The following is a 23,214-nucleotide window of genomic DNA, read 5'->3' on the forward strand; positions in this document are numbered from 1 at the left end:
CATAAAATAAGCGCTTGTATCATTTTATTGTGCTCCAAGAGTTACTGAATTTCATTTTCATGGGTGAGAAGATACAATGTATACGAAACATACATTTAGCAACTTTGCAAATATATTTTTGCCATTCAATGTAATATTGTAAATGCGAATGCTTTTCTATTGCCAATGGTGCTAGCGAATCAAAATGCCAGTTGGCACAGCAAAATATTTAGGAGCATGGGAGCCCACAGTACCAGTAGTGGACATAGGAGGGCAGTGATGCACGCTATTCATATTCTGCCATAGTAGCTGATAGAGAATAATGAAAACGGTCTGGTGGGGAAAAGATGAGGAAGAAGATTGCAGTGGGCCTCAAAAGAATCCGGACAACAAAAGTTTTGTGTTTTGAATTTCAGAGTAGAGCATCCGTCAAAGGACTCATCTCGGGGGTGACGACGGATGTTCATGTTGAATACCTGAAGAGAAATCCTGGTGCGGTTGGTGGGCCCTGCAATTCACCCAGCGTCTGACCCGCTGGGTGAATGGAGAAAAAGAAGATAGTCTGTCGGTTCTGTTCTTTTTAGATAAAGAGAAAATGCCTACGCATGTGAAGCTTGGTGCTGTAAGAGCTTTCGTCCCCAAACTACTGCAGTGTAAGAATTGTAAAGGATTTGGCCATGTTTCTAATGTGTGCAGACGAACAGAGTATACTGAAGAACGGTGTGTAGAAGGACGACGGTGTTGCAATTGTGGTGGGGATCATGATCCCGAGGTCCTGGAGTGGCCTGTAAAGGTGAAGGAGACTGAGGTGGCAAAAGTTAGAGCTGCCAATTTAATTTCCTATGCGGAGGCGATTTAAAATAATTGAGAAAACAAGTGATGCCAGTGAAGATATGGTAGTGGATGAACCACAGTCTGTAGTAAATGTTTGCTGCCAGTCAAAATATACCCTGTGTGTTAAAAAGGTGGATTTTGTGGTGTTCTTTGCCACAGTTATTAACTGTACAGCACAAGTCTCACAGAAGTCTAAGAAATGTGACATTATTGTGGCTGTGGAAGAAAAGTTTGAAGACTTGCAAGTGGTACTGGCTCCGGAAGACCTGCCTTTCCAGGTTCCCCTTGAGCCTGTGTAGGGATCAGATCTGTTTTTATTTTTTAACAGAAACGTTGTTAGATTTTGTTTATTATTATTTGTTAGTTTTGTAGTATTTTGGTAGTTTGTTCAGTTTTTGGGGAATCCTGTTTCTATCCCGGACAGTAGGTGGCAGGATGCACATTAAATTGTGCGATCGCCTATATACCATATATGAAGATAGAGAAGAAGAGTTCATTCAGGAAGCTCTGTTAAACGTTTCTGGTTCAAGATATATCAAGGTAACGTCAATGAAACGCATACATTATGTGAATTTTTGGCATGTTTTGGTAAAGAATTATGCTGTATGTGGCTGAAGAGTCAGCAAGCCTAGCAACCAGGTGTCATACTAATGTTAGCTAGCTTTCTAGAGACTGTCAGTGTAGCTAGCAAGCTAACTAACTTGGTAAAGCAGCCATTCTGTAAACATTGATGGCTGAAATAATTCAATTTCTGAATATATTTGAAATATTTGAAGTTTAATGTATTTTACTGTAACAAAGGTATATTAGCCATGAGGCTAGCTACTGTCGCTAGGTTGGTTAGAGCTGCTAGCACAGTGTTGTATCTTTGTTGCTATCTAGGTAGATCCTTTATACTCCAGATTGAAACTCGCGCATGGTGGGTGGGTGTTGTTGTTGTGAATGGGCAACACGTCACGCTCGCAATGTATGTAGTTTGCAATTCATTCCAACGGCTGTCTTGTCAATACTTGTAAATTGTACCTAAAATAACTCACACGATGACATGTTTGGTCACTATACTGAGAGTTGAGAAATTGTGTGGGTGCAGGCTTTTGCTCCAACCAAGCAGTAACACACCTGATTATTGTCAGAATGCTTTAGATTCAACTGGCAGTGATTTCAAACCTTGACTGTGGAATGTGTGGATGAAATGTAGTTAGATGTTGAGGAATTAATAAAATCATATTGTAGCCCGACCGGGACTTGAACCCTGGTCCAGTGACTGTCAAGCCAACAGCGTAAACCCCAACGCCAAGAGGTCCGAACCACTTGATGAGGTCGTTAGGTGTTGGGTTAAGGTCTCTACATTACCCCCTTCCTTTGGTTCTCTCCCTCTTCCTTTCCCCCTGCCCCTCAGAGCCCATGAGAAGGAGATGAGTATCCCAGATTACATGCAGTGTGCTGAGGACCATCAGACGGTCTTGGTGGTGGTCCAACCAGTGGGCATCGTTCCCGAGGACGAATTCTTCAGGATCTACAAACGCATTGCCTCTGTGGCCCAGGTAAGCATTCACTATGTGTACTAGCTATGTGGGCGTCCCAAATGGCACCCTATTGCAGGGCCCACACTGGTCAAAAGTAGTGCACTAAGTGCTTCTACATGCTGCTTCTACATCTGCGTTGCCTACTGTTTGGGGTTTTAGGCTGGCCTTCTGTACAAGCACTTAGTGACATCTGCTGACATCTGCTTTATTAATACATTTGATTGATATAGGGAATAGGGTGGCATTTGTGACACACTCTAGGCCTATGTCTTATTATTTATTGAAATATGAAACCCCTGTCCACTTTGTAGTTATTGTTTTTTTAATGTAATTTTTTTACCATTGAATCCTGATTGTCAAATGATCCCTATTTTGTTCTGTTTTGTCTTTTCATGGTTTTGGGAAATAAAGGTGTCCATCCGGGACTCCCAGAGGAACCTCTATATCCGTTACCGTCACCACTACCTCCCTGAGAACAACGAGTGGGGAGACTTCCAGACACACCGCAAGGTTTGTTGCTTTGTGGCTATTATTTTTCCTGTTTGTTGCTTTTCGTAATGTTTATTTGGGTTTCAGAAATGCACTTTTTTTTTTTGTTCTTTACAGCAGCCTTTCGCAAACCTCTCCTTGGGCCCACAGCCGTTCCATCTATTTGAAGTATTAGAGTTAGCATACCTGATTCAACTTGTCTATTAATCATCAAACCCTTGACTACTTGAATTAGGTGTGCTAGTTTAGGGCTACAACAAAATTGTGAAACGTCTGGGTGTTCCCAAGGAGAGGTTAGAGAAGCACTGCTGTGCGGTATGTGTCTTTTTGTCTTGTGCATGACATTTCCCCTCAGGAATAATAGTATTATCTGTCTATCTATCTCTATTCATCTCTACCTATCTAGGTGGTGGGCCTCATCTCCGTGACGACCTGTGGTTCAGCTAAAGAGTGGCCCCAAACGTCGGACCGTTTCCACAGCCAGAAGGATGTGTTCGGAGCCACGCTGTACGACTCCCGGCTCCTGGTGTTCGGGTTGCAGGGGGAGATAGCAGAGCAGCAGAGGACGGATGTGGCTTTCTACTCTAGCTATGATGACTGTCCCGATGTGGAGAAGAGGGTGGAGGACTTTGTGGAGTCCATCTTCATTGTGCTGGAGTCCAAGAGGCTGGATAGAGCCACAGACAAGTCTGGGGATAAGATACCACTGCTTTGTGTTCCCTTTGAGAAGAAAGACTTTGTGGGGCTGGACACTGATAGCAGGTGAGTTGTCTTTTCTTCTGCACTCTATTTGGGTTTTATAGGTCTGGTATCATTCACATGTTTTGCAGCTTATATCGTTTTTCAGCTGGTCAATGAATTTGGAATTAACAAAGTTGGTTATTAAAAACTTTCTTTGAGCCTGTACTAGAGGGCGACCGATTAATCGATATGGCCGATTAATTAGGGCCGATTTCAAGTTTTCATAACAATCGGTAATCAGCATTTTTGGACACCGATCATGGCCGATTACATTGCACTCCACGAGGAGACTGCGTGGCAGGCTGACTACCTGTTATGCGAGTGCAGCAAGAAGCCAAGGTAAGGTGCTAGCTAGCATTAAACGTATCTTATAAAAAACGATCAATCTTAACATAATCACTAGTTAACTACACATGGTTGATGATATTACTAATTTATCTAGCTTGTCCTGCGTTGCATATAATCGTTGCGGTGCCTGTTATTTTATCATTGAATCACAGCCTACTTCGCCAAACTGGTGATTTAAAAAGCGCATTCGTGAAAAAAAGCACTGTCGTTGCACCAATGTACCTAACCATAAACATCAACGCCTTTCTTAAAATCAATACACAAGTATATATTTTTAAACCTGCATATTTAGTTAATATTGCCTGCTAACATTAATTTCTTTTAACTAGGGAAATTGTGTCACTTCTCTTGCGTTCTGTGCAACAGAGTCAGGGTAATGTTATATGCAGCAGTTTGGGCCGCCTGGCTCGTTGCGAACTGTGAAGACTGTTTCAATCGGTGACGTCACTCGCTCTGAGACTTGGATTAGTTGTTCCCCTTGCTCTGCAAGGGCCGTGGCTTTTGTGGCGCGATGGGTAACGATGCTTCGAGGGTGGCTGTTGTCGACGTGTTCCTGGTTCGAGGACAGGTAGGGGTGAGGAGAGGGATGGAAGCTATACTGTTACACTGGCAATACTAAAGTGCCTATAAGAACATCCAATAGTCAAAGGTATATGAAATACAAATGGTATAGAGAGAAATAGTCCTATAATAACCTCAACCTAAAACTTCTTACCTGAGTCTTCAATATTCCCATGTTAAAAGGAACCACCAGCTTTCATATGTTCTCATGTTCTGAGCAAGGAACTTAAATGTTAGCTTTTTTACATGGCACATATTGCACTTTTACTTTCTTCTCCAACACTTTTTTTGCATTATTTAAACCAAATTGAACATGTTTCATTATTTATTTGAGGCTAAATTGATTTGATTGATGTATTATATTAAGTTAAAATAAGTGTTCATTCAGTATTGTTGTAATTGTCATTATTACAAATAAATAAAAAAAATCGGCTTTTTTTTTCTCCAATAATCGGTATCGGCGTTGAAAAATCATAATTGGTCGACCTCTAGCCTGTACTGTAACTGCTGAATTAAGAAAGTCTATTCGTTTTACAATTTATAAAATGCCTCAATTTGTCAAGTGAAGCCGAAAGGTTGTTAGATGGTTTTTACTTGACTGGTTGTTAAAAAATGCTGGAAAAAGTTTGACCTCAGTGTTTCTCTGTGATGTCCATCGTCTAGATAGCCTTGTCATTACATTAGTGTTGCTAAGGACAACAGTCAACGTTGCGTGTTTATTTCTTCGTTCAAAAATCTGTTTATTTTTGCTTCTTTCCCTTTTTCTTTGTTTATCTTGGTTACTTTATTTGTCTTATTTGTTTCTTTCATACTGTCCTGTGAGTTTGTTGCGTGTGAAAAGGTGAGATGCTGTTAGACACATCGCTTTAGTTAAGCCCATCCTAGTTCCAGTTTAAGCCCACCCCTAAACGAGACACTCCACCCTGGCCTCGTCCCCTACCCCAGTGCTCTTGTGCATGGGTTCATCACTCCTCTCAACTTTGTATGAAATAAAATCATAACAAGAGTTCTGAAGGAGCTGATAGTTTGGACATGCAGAGTACAGAACACTGTCAACGACTGAGGCTTGTGAAGGTTGGTTCACTTAAACAGTGAGGATAGCCTATCTATTCTATTATGTGCTTGTAAAGGTATGTCCAGGCTTTCAGGAACATGATGATTGGGAGGTTGTCACCTGACCCAAGCTTGACTGAGTGAATAAGGTCTATGCTCTAATTCTTCTGAAGCATCACACATTCTATAACATGGGTCTCATATCTTCTACTACACTGCTCAAAAAAATAAAGGGAACTCTTAAACAACACAATGTAATTCCAAGTCAATCACACTTCTGTGAAATCAAACTGTCCACTTAGGAAACAACACTGATTGACAATAAATTTCACATGCTGTTGTGCAAATGGAATAGACAAAAGGTGGAAATTATAGGCAATTAGCAAGACACCCCCCAAAAAGGAATGGTTCTGCAGGTGGTGACCACAGACCACTTCTCAGTTCCTATGCTTCCTGGCTGATGTTTTGGTCACTTTTGAATGCTGGCGGTGCTCTCGCTCTAGTGGTAGCATGAGACGGAGTCTACAACCCACACAAGTGGCTCAGGTAGTGCAGTTCATCCAGGATGGCACGTCAATGCGAACTGTGGCAAAAAGGTTTGCTGTGTCTGTCAGCGTAGTGTCCAGAGCATGCAGGCGCTACCAGGAGACAGGCCAGTACATCAGGAGACGTGGAGTAGGCCGTAGGAGGGCAACAACCCAGCAGCAGCACCGGTACCTCCGCCTTAGTGCAAGGAGGTGCACTGCCAGAGCCCTGCAAAATGACCTCCAGCAGGCTGAAGGGAAGGTTCACCCAGGGAACCATACAAGCTAGAACCGCCACTGCATATCTTCTACTATATTCTGCTGCTAGTTCACTTTACCATGGATCTCATATCTACGACTATATTCTGCTGCTAGTTCACTTTACCATGGATCTCATATCTACTACTATATTCTGCTGCTAGTACACTTTACCATGGATCTCATATCTTCTACTATATTCTGCTGCTAGTACACTTTACCATGGATCTCATATCTTCTACTATATTCTGCTGCTAGTTCACTTTGCCATGGATCTCATATCTTTACTACTATATTCTGCTGCTAGTACACTTTACCTTGGATCTCATATCTTGTACTATATTCTGCTGCTAGTACACTTTAACATGGATCTCCAATCTTGTACTATATTCTGCTGCTAGTACACTTTAACATGGATCTCATATCTTGTACTATATTCTGCTGCTAGTACAATTTAACATGGATCTCATATCTTCTATGTTCTGCTGCAACTACACTTTAACATGGATCTCGTATATCCGTGATTCATGGAGGGATGCATCACCTTCAACGAGGCTTATTATTGCACCTACTTATGAAAGCATGACTTTGAATGTGGTATCCATGTTCTTCTAAGCAGACCATACATAATGTATTGCTCATCATTTTATTTCAAACTAGGCTAACGAATGGTAACGAATGGTAACATAGTTTGTTTTCATCTGAACAGTTTAGGCCCTACTCATTATTCTGAATCTAAACAATATGAGCAAAGCAAATGTACCATAAATTCACTAATAACATGTAAGTCAACCCCATTTAACCCAATTGACACATCAGAATGTTCTCTAGGTAACACAATACTAGGTGGGTTTGACCCTAGACCTTCCCAGTATCTCAGGCTCCAGTAAAGAGTTAGACAGACAGAGGTCTTGAACTGGCCCCCTTGTCTTCTGTTAGAATTACAAACGATGATGTCATCCTCCTCTTCAATCCTTGTGTGTTTAATGTGCTAGACTTCAGGGTCAGGGTCGTTCTGATTTATTTTTCTCTATTGGGTTCTCCCCTACCCAACCCCTGTCTCCCTTGCTTGTGCTGCCCCCCCCCCCCCCCCCTCCCCCCTCCCCCTACCCCCCCCACACACACACCACTTGTAACTGATAAGATTCATTCAACAGTGAGTCTCCTCTGCTAGCACCCAATGGGACCTGGGTAAGAAAATACGTTATGCTTAAAGGACTTTTATTTTGGAAACCATACGAGAGAGAGAACAAAATATGTTTTTTGTGTGAAAATGATGTAAGAAGTAAACCGTACTTGGATACTTGTTTGCTGTAACATGTGGACAAAGTTGTATTGTAAATGGATTCCTCTACGACATCTGACTGACACATTTTGATGTTTCTTTCCCCCTCCTCCTCCTTAGGCACTATAAGAAGCGTTGCCAGGGCCGTATGAGGAAGCACGTTGGGGACCTGTGTTTGCAGGCAAGCATGTTGCAGGATGCCCTGGTTCACTATCACATGGCAGTGGAGCTGCTCCGCTCCGTCAATGACTTCCTGTGGCTCGGGGGTAAGACTGGGGAGGAAGACATGCCTCCTGCTCTACACTCAAATCCAATAAAGCAGGGGTGGATACCCTGCAGGTTTTTGCTCCGACCGTACTATAACACACCTGATTATACTAATCAGCGGCTCACCACGACCTTGAAGGCAATAAGGGGTGCTACTACAGGGTAGTAGCAAAATCCTGCCCAGCCCAGTAGCTCTGCAGGAGGATGGATCATCACCCTTGCCATACTGTACATACAGAATGCCCTTTAGTCAACTTCTAATGGAGGGTATTCTGTTTCATTGACACATCTCCCTTGTGTCTTGGTTCTCCAGCTGCGTTAGAGGGCCTGTGTTCAGCCTCTGTTATCTTCCACTACCCTGGAGGAACAGCAGGGAAGGCTTCTGGACGTGAACGCAGCCTGGCACGGGGCCAGGGCCAAGCAGCCGACGCAGGGAAGAGACACCGGCCAGGTAAGCAGCACTCCTCTCTCTCGCTTGCTCTCCCTGTGTGTGAGGTTGGGGTGGTCTTCTCGGTAGGAATATTTGTAATGGGGCCGAGGTATTCAAGCAGTGAAAGGGAAACATTTTTTATTTTATTTTTACTTCTTGTTCGGCCAAGCCAAGTTGGCCATATGGGTAAGAAGGAAGAACCGGGAGGTGGGGACAGACAGACAGACCCGGTGTTATTATTGAAAGGGAGGGTCTCTGCATGTCTCAAGGTTGAATTTGATCAAATGAACAGTGTGGTGGTATGGGGGCCCCAGGGGGGCTGTCTGTACATCTGGAGAGGAGAGGTTGGAGGTATGGTTGTAATGTGGATTGTATTTTACTGTGTGGAGGTTGTGGTGTTTATGGGGAGGGGGGTGTTTTTGTTTAATATCTCATTAATGACAACTTGTGGAAGATGTCCGGAGGTTTCTGATTGAGCTGTGATTATAGGATGGTTGGAAGGAAGCGGTCTCCATGGCTATTTGACGTGTGGCCCAAGCAATTGCAGCTAGTATGGCTAGTACTATGACAACACAAGCTTTGCTACGCTTTTCTCAGCCCAGCTGCTTCTGTTGTTCTGTGCCCTGGACAACATTACCTGAGAAATCCGGTGGCCCCCACAACCTAACCCATTTGTTCTAAACAGTATTTCATATCATATTTCCATTCACCCATGTCTTTACTTCATATTATTAACAAGTCAATTACTTTAACCCCTAAATAACCACACATATTTTGTTTTAGTTTATCACTGATGCAATTAGATATAGCATACTATACTGCGGGGACCGATGGGGAAAGTCACAAGGAACCGTCTAAGAAGCGGCTCGTTTGGGGACTAACTTTGCTTTCAGTAACTTACTGCACTGTGTGAACCTGCGTTCTCTCTCTGTGTGTCTGTCTCTGTGTGTTACCGTAGGGGCGCAGGAGGTACTCATAGACCCAGGTATGGCATGACACTAACAGGGCAGCCCTGCATAGCGTTACCCCTAGCTAGACATCTCACCTGCCTGTGTTTGCCTGCTGTGGCTCTTTTCCCTCTTACTTGTTGCTTTTATGCTTTTTGTGACGACAACCTCCTAACTTGGTCCCGGATCTGTTAGTGCTGTCTTACCAACTAAGGCCAGACAACACAAACAGATCTGGGACCAGGCTATCAACCCATTGCACTACATCTGATCCCAACGTTTTATTGTTTCCACCACTGGTAAAAACAAAACTGATATTTTTTTCCCGCCTCTTAAGGCAGGGGTTGTATTTCTGTTATTCTCGTCAGCGTTAATGTTGTTGGGTGTTCATGCTTGATTACATCATTGACATCTTCTAATCAATGAATAGTAACCATTTGAAATCATAATCATCAACATTATATTCCGCACTATAACGTCCGACATGCACCAGAGGGTGGCGATGTTGCTATTGTAGTACTGCCGATTGAGGCATCCAAGCTATTTGTCTGTTCTTCCTGGAGCCTCAAGTTACAATGTAGAACTGTTCAGTGTGAGACATTTTGGCCAACCTATCAGTAGGATATGCTGCAGAAATGTAGCTCTTATATCTTCCCTTTTTAGGGACTGGGGTTGGTTTTACTAAACCATTCAACCCAAGGGGTCTGTGTAAAGTGTGTAGTTCTGGGTCTAGATGTAACATGTTGCACATTTTTCGAACACCTTTAAAATAGAAAAAATAAAAAGTGTAATATATTCCATTTAGCAGATGCTTTTATCCAATGTGACTTACAGTCCTGTGTGCCCAAATTGTTTACATATGGGTGGTCCCGGGAATCGAACCCATTATCCTGGCGCTATAAGCACCATGCTTTACTAACTGAGCTAAAGAGGACCACTTAGCAATGTTTTTATTCAAACCAAGTTACAGTACAGTGAGTGCATACATTTCTAGTATGTGTGTGTGATCCCAGAGTAGTCTTATGATTCACATGTAACGCTGGGTCATAGTGACATCGCCGAGACACCGTTGCTATGGACCCAGCTAGCGCCGTTTCTAGGGAAAGTTTTCTCAATACAAAATTTGTATTTAAATCACATAGGTAGACGAGAGATACTACTCCTATTTCAATTGAAACGCTCCAAACTACTGAGCACACGATGACATTTTGATCACGTAACAGTGCGCAGTGACCCGCGAAGGCCTTTCATTTATAGATAGATTGTTTTGTATTTCCATACAAAAGTGAATGCCGTGCATGGCAATTATTGAGCGTTGTCTTGATATCTCGGTGTTTGAAACGCCTGTCGACGCTGCGTTAAATGTGTATGCTCAGGTATGCTATACTCAGCTTCTGAGTATATCATTGTTGGTTGTTGTGACTTTGGCCATATGCATGGATGTGAAGAGCCAGGTGGTGGATGGGTCTGATAACATTGACAATGTTCCCAGTCATTAATGCCCCCCCCCCCCCCCCCCCCCCCAGGTGCACTCACAGCTAATGGGATCAGTGCAGACACCAGCAGTGAAATCGGTCGGGCCAAGAACTGCCTGAGCCCTGAAGACATCATAGAGAAATACAAGGAGGCCATCTCCTACTATGGCAAGGTATTGGAAAAGATAAGAAATAGATTTTCCCACACACACCATTGAATGCTCCTGTCTACTTTGTTCCATCTCCTGCAATGGACAAGAATAGTTCGAAAGCACTTTACGTACATCTAGCTATTTTTCATCTGCAGGGTACAAAAAGTATAGATCCTAGGAAATAAACAGACACACACTGTTGAATGCTCCTGCAGACTTCATTACATGCGACGTTTCAACGAGAAGGTTCAGTGTTTGCGCCTTGCAGACCGATGCTGTTTGCAGACAGTATTTCATTATCCACTATCCAGTTTGCAGATCTCAACATGTCCACCAGGGGACAGTAGCTCACTAGGTATCAGTGATGTTTGGGCAGTCTGCTGCAGCAGAGGGAGGCTGTATGCACACTGTAAACAAACTACTACATGCTGACTACAGGAGAATATGTCTGAGTGCACTGCAGTCAACATTGGAAAGCTTAGCTAGCATGATATCACTGTCTGTTACAATTAGCCAAATGGAAGTGTGGGGCCATCTCAAATGCCATATTACCCCAACAATTGAAATCCCCCCCCCCCAAAAAAAAATGTAGAGCATCATTGCCATCAAGACTAGACATTAGTTAATTGCATTGTTAGTCTATTAGTAACTACACTTACTGTTATAACACAAGTATGCATGAACAAAAACTAACAAACAAACCTAAAAGATTGGGATAGAATCACAGATGCGTAGCATCCATAACATCCCAGTAGACCTTCTGAAACTCTGCAGTGTGTTATTGCCACTATTATAATTGGATTTTTGCTCTGACCTCGCTTGGCCCTTTTACCTGTAACTAGTTCACTCCAACTTAAATTACATTATATCTCGACACGACGGGACCATTCAGATATTAATTGAATTTTAATAAGGAGACAATGGGGATATGGTTGGCTGGCTGGTTGTGTGAGAGAGAAGTGTATGGAGTCTAAGCAGCACTATTGTACATCGAGTCCAGTTTCTACTTCAATATAACTACTAGGTGGGAACCCGGAACTCCCCTGGAAGAATCATGTGGCGAAAAGTAACGATGAACGACAGAGGTTCCGTATCACCCCATGGACTGTGATCAGTAATCTCACGCCTCTGATACAGATGTCTGTAGTTGAAAGAGACCGATGATGCAATACATCTGTTCAGAATATTACGCAGAGTGGGAGAAGTCAGAGAAGTCCTCATTGGTTAGTTAGGTTTTCCTTATGCTGATCCTGGGCTGTGTCTGTTCTTATCATCTCCCTCCCCCTCTTCCTCTCCTTCATCCCTCCCCTTCTTCTCTTTCTTCCCTCCCCCTCTTCCTCTCCTTCATCCCTCCCCCTCTTCCTCTCCGTCATCCCTCCCCCAGTATAAGAATGCAGGCGTGATAGAGCTGGAAGCGTGTGTGAAGGCAGTCAGGGTGCTAGCCATTCAGAAGAGGGCCATGGAAGCCTCAGAGTTCCTCCAGAATGCTGTCTACATCAACCTGGGACAGGTAAGACCTCACCTGACATGTAGCTGTACCTCTCTGGGGAGGAGAACCATCATACTGGTCGCAACACACTGTAAGGGACCAGAGTTTGACCTAGTCAAGTCCCATGCTTACATCTCATATTCAGGAAAAACTCTGGGCCCCAGTTGTTGTCTAACCAGGGTCCAGAGTTTTACCTAGATCATATAGTCAGGAAAACTCCTTGCCCTATGGGAAACCAAAGGGACTGCCTGCCAACACCCAGGTCCCATAGAGTCTGTTAACACCCAGGTCCCATAGAGTCTGTTAACCCCCAGGTCCTATAGAGTCTGTTAACCCCCAGGTCCCATACAATCTGTTAACCCCCAAGTCCCATACAATCTGTTAACCCCCAGGTCCCATAGAGTCTGTTAAACCCCAGGTCCCATACAATCTCTTAACCCCCAGGTCCCATACAATCTCTTAACCCCCAGGTCCCATACAATCTCTTAACCCCCAGGTCCCATACAATCTCTTAACCCCCAGGTCCCATACAATCTCTTAACCCCCAGGTCCCATACAATCTCTTAACCCCCAGGTCCCATACAATCTCTTAACCCCCAGGTCCCATACAATCTCTTAACCCCCAGGTCCCATACAATCTCTTAACCCCCAGGTCCCATACAATCTCTTAACCCCCAGGTCCCATACAATCTCTTAACCCCCAGGTCCCATACAATCTCTTAACCCCCAGGTCCCATACAATCTCTTAACCCCCAGGTCCCATACAATCTCTTAACCCCCAGGTCCCATACAATCTCTTAACCCCCAGGTCCCATACAATCTCTTAACCCCCAGGTCCCATACAATCTCTTAACCCCCAGGTCCCATACAATCTCTTAACCCCCAGGTCCCATAGAGGCTGTTAACCCCCAGGTCCCATAGAGGCTGTTAACCCCCAGGTCCCATAGAGGCTGTTAACCCCCAGGTCCCATAGAGGCTGTTAACCCCCAGGTCCCATAGAGGCTGTTAACCCCCAGGTCCCATACAATCTGTTAACCCCCAGGTCCCATACAATCTGTTAACCCCCAGGTCCCATACAATCTGTTAACCCCCAGGTCCCATACAATCTGTTAACCCCCAGGTCCCATACAATCTGTTAACCCCCAGGTCCCATACAATCTGTTAACCCCCAGGTCCCATAGAGGCTGTTAACCCCCCGGTCCTGTACTCAGGCACATGTCACTGCTGCTTGCCTGTGTGAGGATCACCTGCCAACACACAGGTCCCATAACTTGACACACAGGAAAGCTCCTCTGACAGGTGCCTAAGGCCATCCTGCGAGGGACTGAAAGCCTGCTCTATTCAGGCAGTTACACAGTCTGCGCTGCTCTGTAGGCCTGTCTCTCTTGGACGATTCTGCCAGTGTGCCACCACCTCCTTTCCATTGTGCAGTGACTGATCATTCTCATAACCTTTCCACAGATTTGTTTTATAAATCAAATTGAACTTTTCCAGAGATTTGTTTGGAAATAAGTTTTGTGTTATCGTCAAGGATTTATAATAATATATGCCATTTATTAGCAGATGCTTCTGCTAGGGCCTCCTGAGTGGTACAGCGGTCTAAGGCACTGCATCGCAGTGCTAGAGGCGTCACTACCGACCTGGGTTCAATCCCAGGCTGTATCACCAACCACTAGGGTGGCGCACAATTGGCCCAGGATCGTCCCGGTTTGGGGAGGGTTTGGCCGGGAAGGGCTTGACTTGGCTCATTGTGCTCTAGCGACTCCTTGTGGTAGGCCAGGCGCCTGCAGGCTGACCTCTGTTGTCAGTTGAACTGTGTTTCCTCTGACACACTGGCTTTCGTTAAGAATCGCAGTTTGGTGGGTCATGTTTCGGAGGACGCATCACCCGACCTTCGCTTCCGAGCCCATTGGGGAGTTGCAGCGATGAGACAAGATCGAAATTGGGGGGAAAAAGGGGATAAAAAAAATACAAAAAACCCCCTGCTAAATGGAATAAAATATAAATATTACTATCAATCCTTGACAGTAACACAAGTAATGCAGCTTATTTCCAAATGAATCTCTGGAAAAGTTAAATTTGATTCATAAAACAAATCTGGGACAACCGTACATAAAATGAATGCACGCACGACTGACTGTAAGTCTGACATTTTAGGTACGGGTGGTCTCGATTTAAATGCAGTGTTTCCACGTGTGTGGTTGAAATAGTTTTTCAATCTAATAAAATCAGTCCATCACCAACCAATTAACCAACCAATTAACAATTTAACCAACCAATTATCAACCAATTTACCAACCAATTAACAATTTAACCAATTAACCAACCAATTAACCAACCAATTAATCAATAAATTAACCAACCATCCAATTAACGAATCAACCAACCAATTAACCAATCAACCAGTCAACCAACCAATTAACCAACCAATTAACCAAACAACCAAACAATTAACCAAACAAGCAACCAATTAACCAATTAACCAACCAAACAACCAGCCAATTAACCAATCAATTAACATATTAACAAACCAATTAACCAACAAATTAACCAACCAATTAACACCTTAGCAAACCAATTAACCACTTAACAAACAAATTAACCTGCCAATTAACCACTTAACAAATCAGTTACCAACACATTAAAACCACTAAACAAACCACTTAACCAACCAACCAACCAACCAATGATCTCTGTTTTCTCAGCTGTCTGAGGAAGAGAAGATCCAGCGTTACAGCATCCTCTCTGAGCTCTACCACCTGATTGGTTTCCACCGTAAATCAGCCTTCTTCAAGCGGGTAGCAGCCATGCAGTGTGTGGCCCCCACCATCCCAGAGCCTGGCTGGAGGGCCTGCTACAAGCTGCTGCTGGAGACCCTGCCTGGATACAGCCTCTGTTTGGACCACAAAGACTTCAGCAAAGGTACCCAACTGGATATGCCTTTACTCTGTGTCAACTGTCCCATACACTGTTGAGTGATCCCTACAACTTTATATTATCAACAACACACACACACAAGCACAGACATCTGTTTCAGTAAGCTCAGTACTTAGCAAGAAATTGAATAACATTGCCTTGCTCTGAGCTTTATTTAAAGGATCTTCTCTTCAAGAGCACTTCTCAGGGGTAATACGTATTCCGGGCACCACTTTGCGCAAAAAGACACACAATTGATTTGAGACCTGCGCTGACCCAGACCTCTGCCACACACACACACACACACACACACACACACACACACACACACACACACACACACACACTCTCTCTCTCAGGGTCCTTAGGATAAGCTGCTGTGCACTGCAGGCTCTTGACCCTCACCCTGCTCAACCCACTCCACCACCAGGGACTGGAGCATAAAAGAAACACTGACAGAGAAAACATTCAGAGTCCTCTATCTCTACTGTGATCCTCTTTTAAGCACTCACTTGAGAAGAGTTTCTGTCAGGCAGAGAGAGAGACGTTGTTGTTGACCTCCACTTCACTGCTGTGGAAAACAATTGTGAGAGGTAGTCAAACGATTATGCTGTAGTGTAGTTGGGAGTGAAGTGTGTGTCTGTCTGACTATGGATATCTTCCTCCCTAACTTTGTTTACAAGACAAAGCAGAAAAAGAAAGAAAGAAATGTTCCTCATAAGGCAGCATGACTTTCTACTACGACCAGGCCTCTGAGCCTGAGGAGAGGTATCAGGGGGGAGTTTATTGAGCTGGGAGGAGAAGAGAGCTGGCCAGGCCCCTGGTGCAGGAGGCTAACAGAGAGGAAATGGGGCTCAATAGTGTATTCCAACACGGCCTGGTACAGGGCTGGCCAGCAGAGAAATGAACAAGCAAATTGGTTTTTAATTGGCTAGGGAGCCCTCTCAGTACTCTCTTCTTTACCAGGTTGAGAAGACTTTCTCTTTTTCTCTCTCTCTCTCACTTTGTTTGGAATTAACACTGTTTCAAAGACCACAAACTCACAAAAAGGCATTTAGCTGCCATGCTTTTAATCCCTGCTGCACTGTTCATGTTTTAATGACAGAAGGGGATGACAGTAGTATCAGACATCACCTTACAGAGAACTGCTAATTCTCCTACCAGAATGTACAGTGCCTTTTGATGCAGGCAGTGTGTGACAGGGTGGTGCGTGTGTGTGCTTGTGTGACAGGGTGAGGATTGTGCGGTAGAGTGTCATTCTCATGGTGATGCTAATTGGATTCCACGACACCTTGAATATCGCCTCGCAAATACCACAGAAGAAGACATTTAGCTGTTGGAGAAGGAGGGAGGGGGAGAGAGAAAAGGAGGGAGGGGGAGAGAGAAAAGGAGGGAGGGAGGGTAGAAAGAGAGGGAGGGGAGAAAGAGAGGGAGGGGGGAGAGAGGGATGGAGGAGAGAGAGGGAAGGGAGAAAGAGAGCGAGAGGGGGAGGGAGAGAGAGAGGGAGGGGAGAAAGATGGAGAAAAAGAGGGGGGGGAGAAAGAGATGGGGGAGAGTGAGGGGGGGAGAAAGAGGGGGAAAGAGAGGGAGGGAGGAGAGAAAGAGGGAGAGAGGGAGGGGAGAAAGAGGGAGAGAGGGAGGGGAGAAAGAAAGAGAGGGAGAGAGGGAGTGATGGAGAGTGAGAATAAGAGGTTTTGGCACACCTTTATTTAGCAATTAAGGAGTGAATACAGAGCTTCCAGAGTTCATGGTCTTTTGATACAGAAAGAGAGAGGTGTGAGAGCCACAGTGAACGAGAGCCAGGAAGAACGAGAGAGGGCGACTGCCACAGTAAAAGCCACTGTGTGTCCTATCCTCTCCTCTGTGTTGGTGCCCTTCAGATAAGCAGCGGTAGCTTCACATGATGTTACAGACAGGTTGATGCTGCTATATTTAGGCTGCTTAGTGGGCGCTGCAGCTTCACTGAGGAGGAAATGGCTTAGAAAAGATTTGCATTAATATCATTTTTGCAGATGACAGAAGTCGGTAGCAATGAATAACATTTGGTTATTTATTTAATAATAATATAATCCCACAGTACAGAGAACACTGATAACGGACACGCATCTTGGTCAAGATTTTATGAGCTCCTCAGACTGTGTAGCTCAGGGAACAATTGATTCTTATTAACCTCTGAGTAGGCTGGCCTTATTTCCCCTTCTCTCTCTCTCTCCTCCTCCTCTTGCACTTTTTGTCCCTTCTCTCCCTCCCCGCTCCCTCAGTGCACCAGCCCTGACAGCCTTGAGTATAGCCTGGGGAATGTTGTGGGGTTGTGGAGAATGTAATGTTACGTAACGCTGAGACCCATCCATGCTCCCCAGAACACCCGTGTAAAGCTAGCAGGTTATTAAGATGTCTGCTGATGTGTTTTCTGCTGCAGAACACTAATTACTTGAAGTCAACGCCACACTGCACAGCTCCCAGTCTCACGCCGCTCTGGTGGGAGAATGTTTGGAGGATCCCACTCACTCTCAAATCCTAAATGCCTTTGTGCCCTCGAGCAAGGCATGTAATCCCTAAAACCAGCTGCAGAGGTACGGTAGTGTGGCTGCCCTCTGATCCAAGCTCTGTATGTGTCTTAGAGGGGCCTGGATGGTTAAAGCAGAAGACACATTTTAGTTGGAAATGAATTTACATGGGACAGTAAAATAATCTTCTCCTCTCCTCCAGGTCCCCACCGTGGCTGGGCGGCGGTACAGGTGCGTCTGCTCCATGAGCTGGTCTACGCATCCCGTCGTATGGGAAACCCCGGCCTGTCCGTCCGCCACCTCTCGTTTCTGCTCCAGACCATGCTGGACTTCCTCTCGGACCAAGGTCAGCCCACACACACGCGCGCGCACGCACGCACGCACGCGCGCGCGCACACACACACACACACACAGCTACCAAAACCCAGACGGTCACACTCTCCATTGTCTTTGAGAGTGTACTCTTTCATCAATGTAAACTCGCACCCCTTTAAGTGTCAACAGATGCATAGGAAAAAACTTCTACATGTACGGAATCAAAAGAATCTGACAAGCTCTAGTTTAGGAATTAGTGTTGCACGGTATACCAGTACCACAGTAATATCACGGAACCAAAACGTCATGATACTTATGATAGCAACCTTTCAGAATACTGTAGTCCTGTTTCATATGATACTACCCCCCTTTCAGAATACTGTAGTCCTGTTTCATATGATACTACCACCCTTTCAGAATACTGTAGTCCTGTTTCATATGATACTACCACCCTTTCAGAATACTGTAGTCCTGTTTCATATGATACTACCACCCTTTCAGAATACTGTAGTCCTGTTTCATATGATACTACCACCCTTTCAGAATACTGTAGTCCTGTTTCATATGATACTACCACCCTTTCAGAATACTGTAGTCCTGTTTCATATGATACTACCACCCTTACAGAATACTGTAGTCCTGTTTCATATGATACTACCACCCTTACAGAATACTGTAGTCCTGTTTCATATGATACTACCACCCTTTCAGAATACTGTAGTCCTGTTTCATATGATACTACCACCCTTTCAGAATACTGTAGTCCTGTTTCATATGATACTACCACCCTTTCAGAATACTGTAGTCCTGTTTCATATGATACTACCACCCTTTCAGAATACTGTAGTCCTGTTTCATATGATACTACCACCCTTTCAGAATACTGTAGTCCTGTTTCATATGATACTACCCCCCTTTCAGAATACTGTAGTCCTGTTTCATATGATACTACCACCCTTTCAGAATACTGTAGTCCTGTTTCATATGATACTACCACCCTTTCAGAATACTGTAGTCCTGTTTCATATGATACTACCACCCTTTCAGAATACTGTAGTCCTGTTTCATATGATACTACCACCCTTTCAGAATACTGTAGTCCTGTTTCATATAATACTACCACCCTTTCAGAATACTGTAGTCCTGTTTCATATGATACTACCACCCTTTCAGAATACTGTAGTCCTGTTTCATATGATACTACCACCCTTTCAGAATACTGTAGTCCTGTTTCATATGATACTACCACCCTTTCAGAATACTGTAGTCCTGTTTCATATGATACTACCACCCTTTCAGAATACTGTAGTCCTGTTTCATATGATACTACCACCCTTTCAGAATACTGTAGTCCTGTTTCATATGATACTACCACCCTTTCAGAATACTGTAGTCCTGTTTCATATGATACTACCACCCTTTCAGAATACTGTAGTCCTGTTTCATATGATACTACCACCCTTTAAGAATACTGTAGTCCTGTTTCATATGATACTACCACCCTTTCAGAATACTGTAGTCCTGTTTCATATGATACTACCACCCTTTCAGAATACTGTAGTCCTGTTTCATATGATACTACCACCCTTTCAGAATACTGTAGTCCTGTTTCATATGATACTACCACCCTTTCAGAATACTGTAGTCCTGTTTCATATGATACTACCACCCTTTCAGAATACTGTAGTCCTGTTTCATATGATACTACCACCCTTTCAGAATACTGTAGTCCTGTTTCATATGATACTACCACCCTTTCAGAATACTGTAGTCCTGTTTCATATGATACTACCACCCTTTCAGAATACTGTAGTCCTGTTTCATATGATACTACCACCCTTTCAGAATACTGTAGTCCTGTTTCATATGATACTACCACCCTTTCAGAATACTGAATACCCTCTCTCACCTGCTTCTCAGCATCTCCTACCAGCCCTCTCTCAACTGCTTCTCAGCATCTCCTACCAGCCCTCTCTCACCTGCTTCTCAGCGTCTCATACCAGCCCTCTCTCACCTGCTTCTCAGCATCTCATACCAGCCCTCTCTCAACTGCTTCTCAGCGTCTCCTACCAGCCCTCTCTCACCTGCTTCTCAGCGTCTCATACCAGCCCTCTCTCACCTGCTTCTCAGCGTCTCATACCAGCCCTCTCTCACCTGCTTCTCAGCGTCTCATACCAGCCCTCTCTCAACTGCTTCTCAGCGTCTCCTACCAGCCCTCTCTCACCTGCTTCTCAGCGTCTCCTACCAGCCCTCTCTCACCTGCTTCTCAGCGTCTCATACCAGCCCTCTCTCACCTGCTTCTCAGCGTCTCATACCAGCCCTCTCTCACCTGCTTCTCAGCGTCTCATACCAGCCCTCTCTCACCTGCTTCTCAGCGTCTCATACCAGCCCTCTCTCACCTGCTTCTCAGCGTCTCATACCAGCCCTCTCTCACCTGCTTCTCAGCGTCTCATACCAGCCCTCTCTCACCTGCTTCTCAGCGTCTCATACCAGCCCTCTCTCACCTGCTTCTCAGCGTCTCATACCAGCCCTCTCTCAACTGCTTCTCAGCATCTCATACCAGCCCTCTCTCAACTGCTTCTCAGCATCTCATACCAGCCCTCTCTCACCTGCTTCTCAGCATCTCATACCAGCCCTCTCTCACCTGCTTCTCAGCATCTCATACCAGCCCTCTCTCACCTGCTTCTCAGCATCTCATACCAGCCCTCTCTCACCTGCTTCTCAGCATCTCATACCAGCCCTCTCTCACCTGCTTCTCAGCATCTCATACCAGCCCTCTCTCACCTGCTTCTCAGCATCTCATACCAGCCCTCTCTCACCTGCTTCTCAGCATCTCATACCAGCCCTCTCTCACCTGCTTCTCAGCATCTCATACCAGCCCTCTCTCACCTGCTTCTCAGCATCTCATACCAGCCCTCTCTCACCTGCTTCTCAGCATCTCATACCAGCCCTCTCTCACCTGCTTCTCAGCATCTCATACCAGCCCTCTCTCACCTGCTTCTCAGCATCTCATACCAGCCCTCTCTCACCTGCTTCTCAGCATCTCATACCAGCCCTCTCTCACCTGCTTCTCAGCATCTCATACCAGCCCTCTCTCACCTGCTTCTCAGCATCTCATACCAGCCCTCTCTCACCTGCTTCTCAGCATCTCATACCAGCCCTCTCTCACCTGCTTCTCAGCATCTCATACCAGCCCTCTCTCACCTGCTTCTCAGCATCTCATACCAGCCCTCTCTCACCTGCTTCTCAGCATCTCATACCAGCCCTCTCTCACCTGCTTCTCAGCATCTCATACCAGCCCTCTCTCACCTGCTTCTCAGCATCTCATACCAGCCCTCTCTCACCTGCTTCTCAGCATCTCATACCAGCCCTCTCTCACCTGCTTCTCAGCATCTCATACCAGCCCTCTCTCACCTGCTTCTCTCCATCCACTCTTCCTGCATCTATTCCTCCATCAGTTTTTAATATAAATTAGCCTTGATGGCAAATGGGGATGGAGACCCTGATCAGTCTTATGTTACATTTGATATATTGGAGCAGAGCGAGCAAAGTTGATATGTTGTATATCATTTCATCCCTGGTATAACCAAGAGTACAGGCCAGTCTAAGTATAGAGCTTTGCAGGTACACTGTCATGCAGCAGTGCCAGAGAGGGAAGAACAGCTTTGCGACAGGTACACTGTCATGCAGCAGTGCCAGAGAGGGAAGAACAGCTTTGCGACAGGTACACTGTCATGCAGCAGTGCCAGAGAGGGAAGAACAGCTTTGCGACAGGCACGCTTGTCTCTAGCTCAAATAGTACAAAATAAAGTCTTCTATAACCGGAGCATTTCATATAATTTCACAAACCATGTCGCGGGCCGCTTTTAAACTCATCCCGGCCCGCTAATTATTATTATGTTACCTAGCTAGCTAACAACCTGGTACCTTGACAGTAGGTCTAGGCCAATTTGATTGGCACAGGAAGAAAGGAGAAGGGTCTGGTACTCATGAGATGTGCTTCATATCGGTAGGCTTCATAAAGACCTAACTATATCAAACATCTCTTTCATTCTGGTGCTCTCTTCCATTCTGTTTGTTGCCTAACGTTTCTAAAGTTGGCAGCAGCGTGTGTTGTTTGGGAGGGAGAGTGGTGTGTGTTTATGAAAGAGAGGGAGACATTATCGGAATATGTGTTGTGCTGAGAATATCAGTGAATGTGTGAATATCAGCGACAGGTTGTTTGGTTTAGCACGTGTGCATACCGTTTAGAGAACGGGAACCAGCGTACAGGATGCTAGGCCACAGAATCTTTCCCCGTGGTATAACCACACTACTCAGTAACGTCATACTTGTCCCGGTATCGTATAAAAGGTTGGTATCGTGGCAAGACTACTTGGAATAACAGATATTACATGGTCATAGTCAAATGTTTTTGTCAGTGTTAGTTTAAAACCTTAATGCATTTTCCCTTGATTTCATTCTATCTAAAATCACCCCCTGGCTGCAGGCATCCATAAATGTCCTTTGGGAAAGCCAGCATTGTGCCTGTGGGTGTAATGGTGTGTGATGCTCAACCAAGCCAGTCATCTCATATGGTGGCTGGGCGAAAGTGAGCTTTGACCAGAAATCCTCTGGACTCGGGTACTCATCTGAGGGAGAGGAAAGGGTTGGAGTTGATGCCTAACTGACCTCACTATCGAGGCCAATGTAACGCTTTTGGGAAAGTGGGAGGGAGAAGGAGAGAGACAGTGAGGAAGGAGAGAGGAGAAAGAGAGGGAAAGCAGAATGGAGAAAACAGATGGAGAGTGAAATGTAGAGTGAATACAGAGAAAGGGAGGGAGACAGAGAGAGAGCGCCAACAGTATGAAATATTCACCACTGTCAGCAGCAGCAGTAGCAGTGAGGGACTGTTGCTACGCTGAGAGAGGCCATGCTCCCATCTACCCAGCATCATCCTCACTGTGTAACCCTGCTGGAATAACAACAGCTCAACTACAGCTCAGTGGCCATCATACACCCACCGTGTGTGTGTGTGGTGTGTGTGTGTGCGATTACAGCCTGCGATGCCTCGACACAGAAAGGCAAGGAGTATGATGCTTTTCTAGCTATGCCATTTTGTGTGAGAGGCTGGGCATA

At 45.0% G+C, this 23,214-nt stretch overlaps 1 protein-coding gene across 5 annotated transcripts in view; it reads left to right on the forward strand.

The window, feature by feature from the left end:
- Positions 1 to 1,294: 1,294 nt before the first annotated feature.
- Positions 1,295 to 23,214, forward strand: part of LOC129831073 (trafficking protein particle complex subunit 9-like) — a 364,192-nt gene continuing 342,272 nt past the window's right edge. For 2 of the 5 annotated variants that reach the window (XM_055894096.1, XM_055894097.1), the window contains exons 1-10: positions 2,132 to 2,357; positions 2,751 to 2,849; positions 3,235 to 3,590; positions 7,719 to 7,864; positions 8,179 to 8,316; positions 9,254 to 9,280; positions 10,769 to 10,890; positions 12,254 to 12,379; positions 15,064 to 15,280; positions 17,984 to 18,127. In XM_055894096.1, the coding sequence (XP_055750071.1) occupies positions 2,229 to 2,357; positions 2,751 to 2,849; positions 3,235 to 3,590; positions 7,719 to 7,864; positions 8,179 to 8,316; positions 9,254 to 9,280; positions 10,769 to 10,890; positions 12,254 to 12,379; positions 15,064 to 15,280; positions 17,984 to 18,127 (1,504 nt within the window). In that variant the 5' untranslated portion in view covers positions 2,132 to 2,228. Of the gene's footprint in view, positions 1,354 to 2,043; positions 2,358 to 2,750; positions 2,850 to 3,234; positions 3,591 to 7,718; positions 7,865 to 8,178; positions 8,317 to 9,253; positions 9,281 to 10,768; positions 10,891 to 12,253; positions 12,380 to 15,063; positions 15,281 to 17,983; positions 18,128 to 23,214 lie in introns of those variants that run through there. The other 3 variants (XM_055894093.1, XM_055894098.1, XM_055894095.1) reach the window with 3 other exon arrangements.

The sequence above is a fragment of the Salvelinus fontinalis genome, chromosome 32, assembly GCF_029448725.1.
Source record: "Salvelinus fontinalis isolate EN_2023a chromosome 32, ASM2944872v1, whole genome shotgun sequence".
In the NCBI taxonomy this organism is placed as follows: domain Eukaryota; kingdom Metazoa; phylum Chordata; class Actinopteri; order Salmoniformes; family Salmonidae; genus Salvelinus; species Salvelinus fontinalis.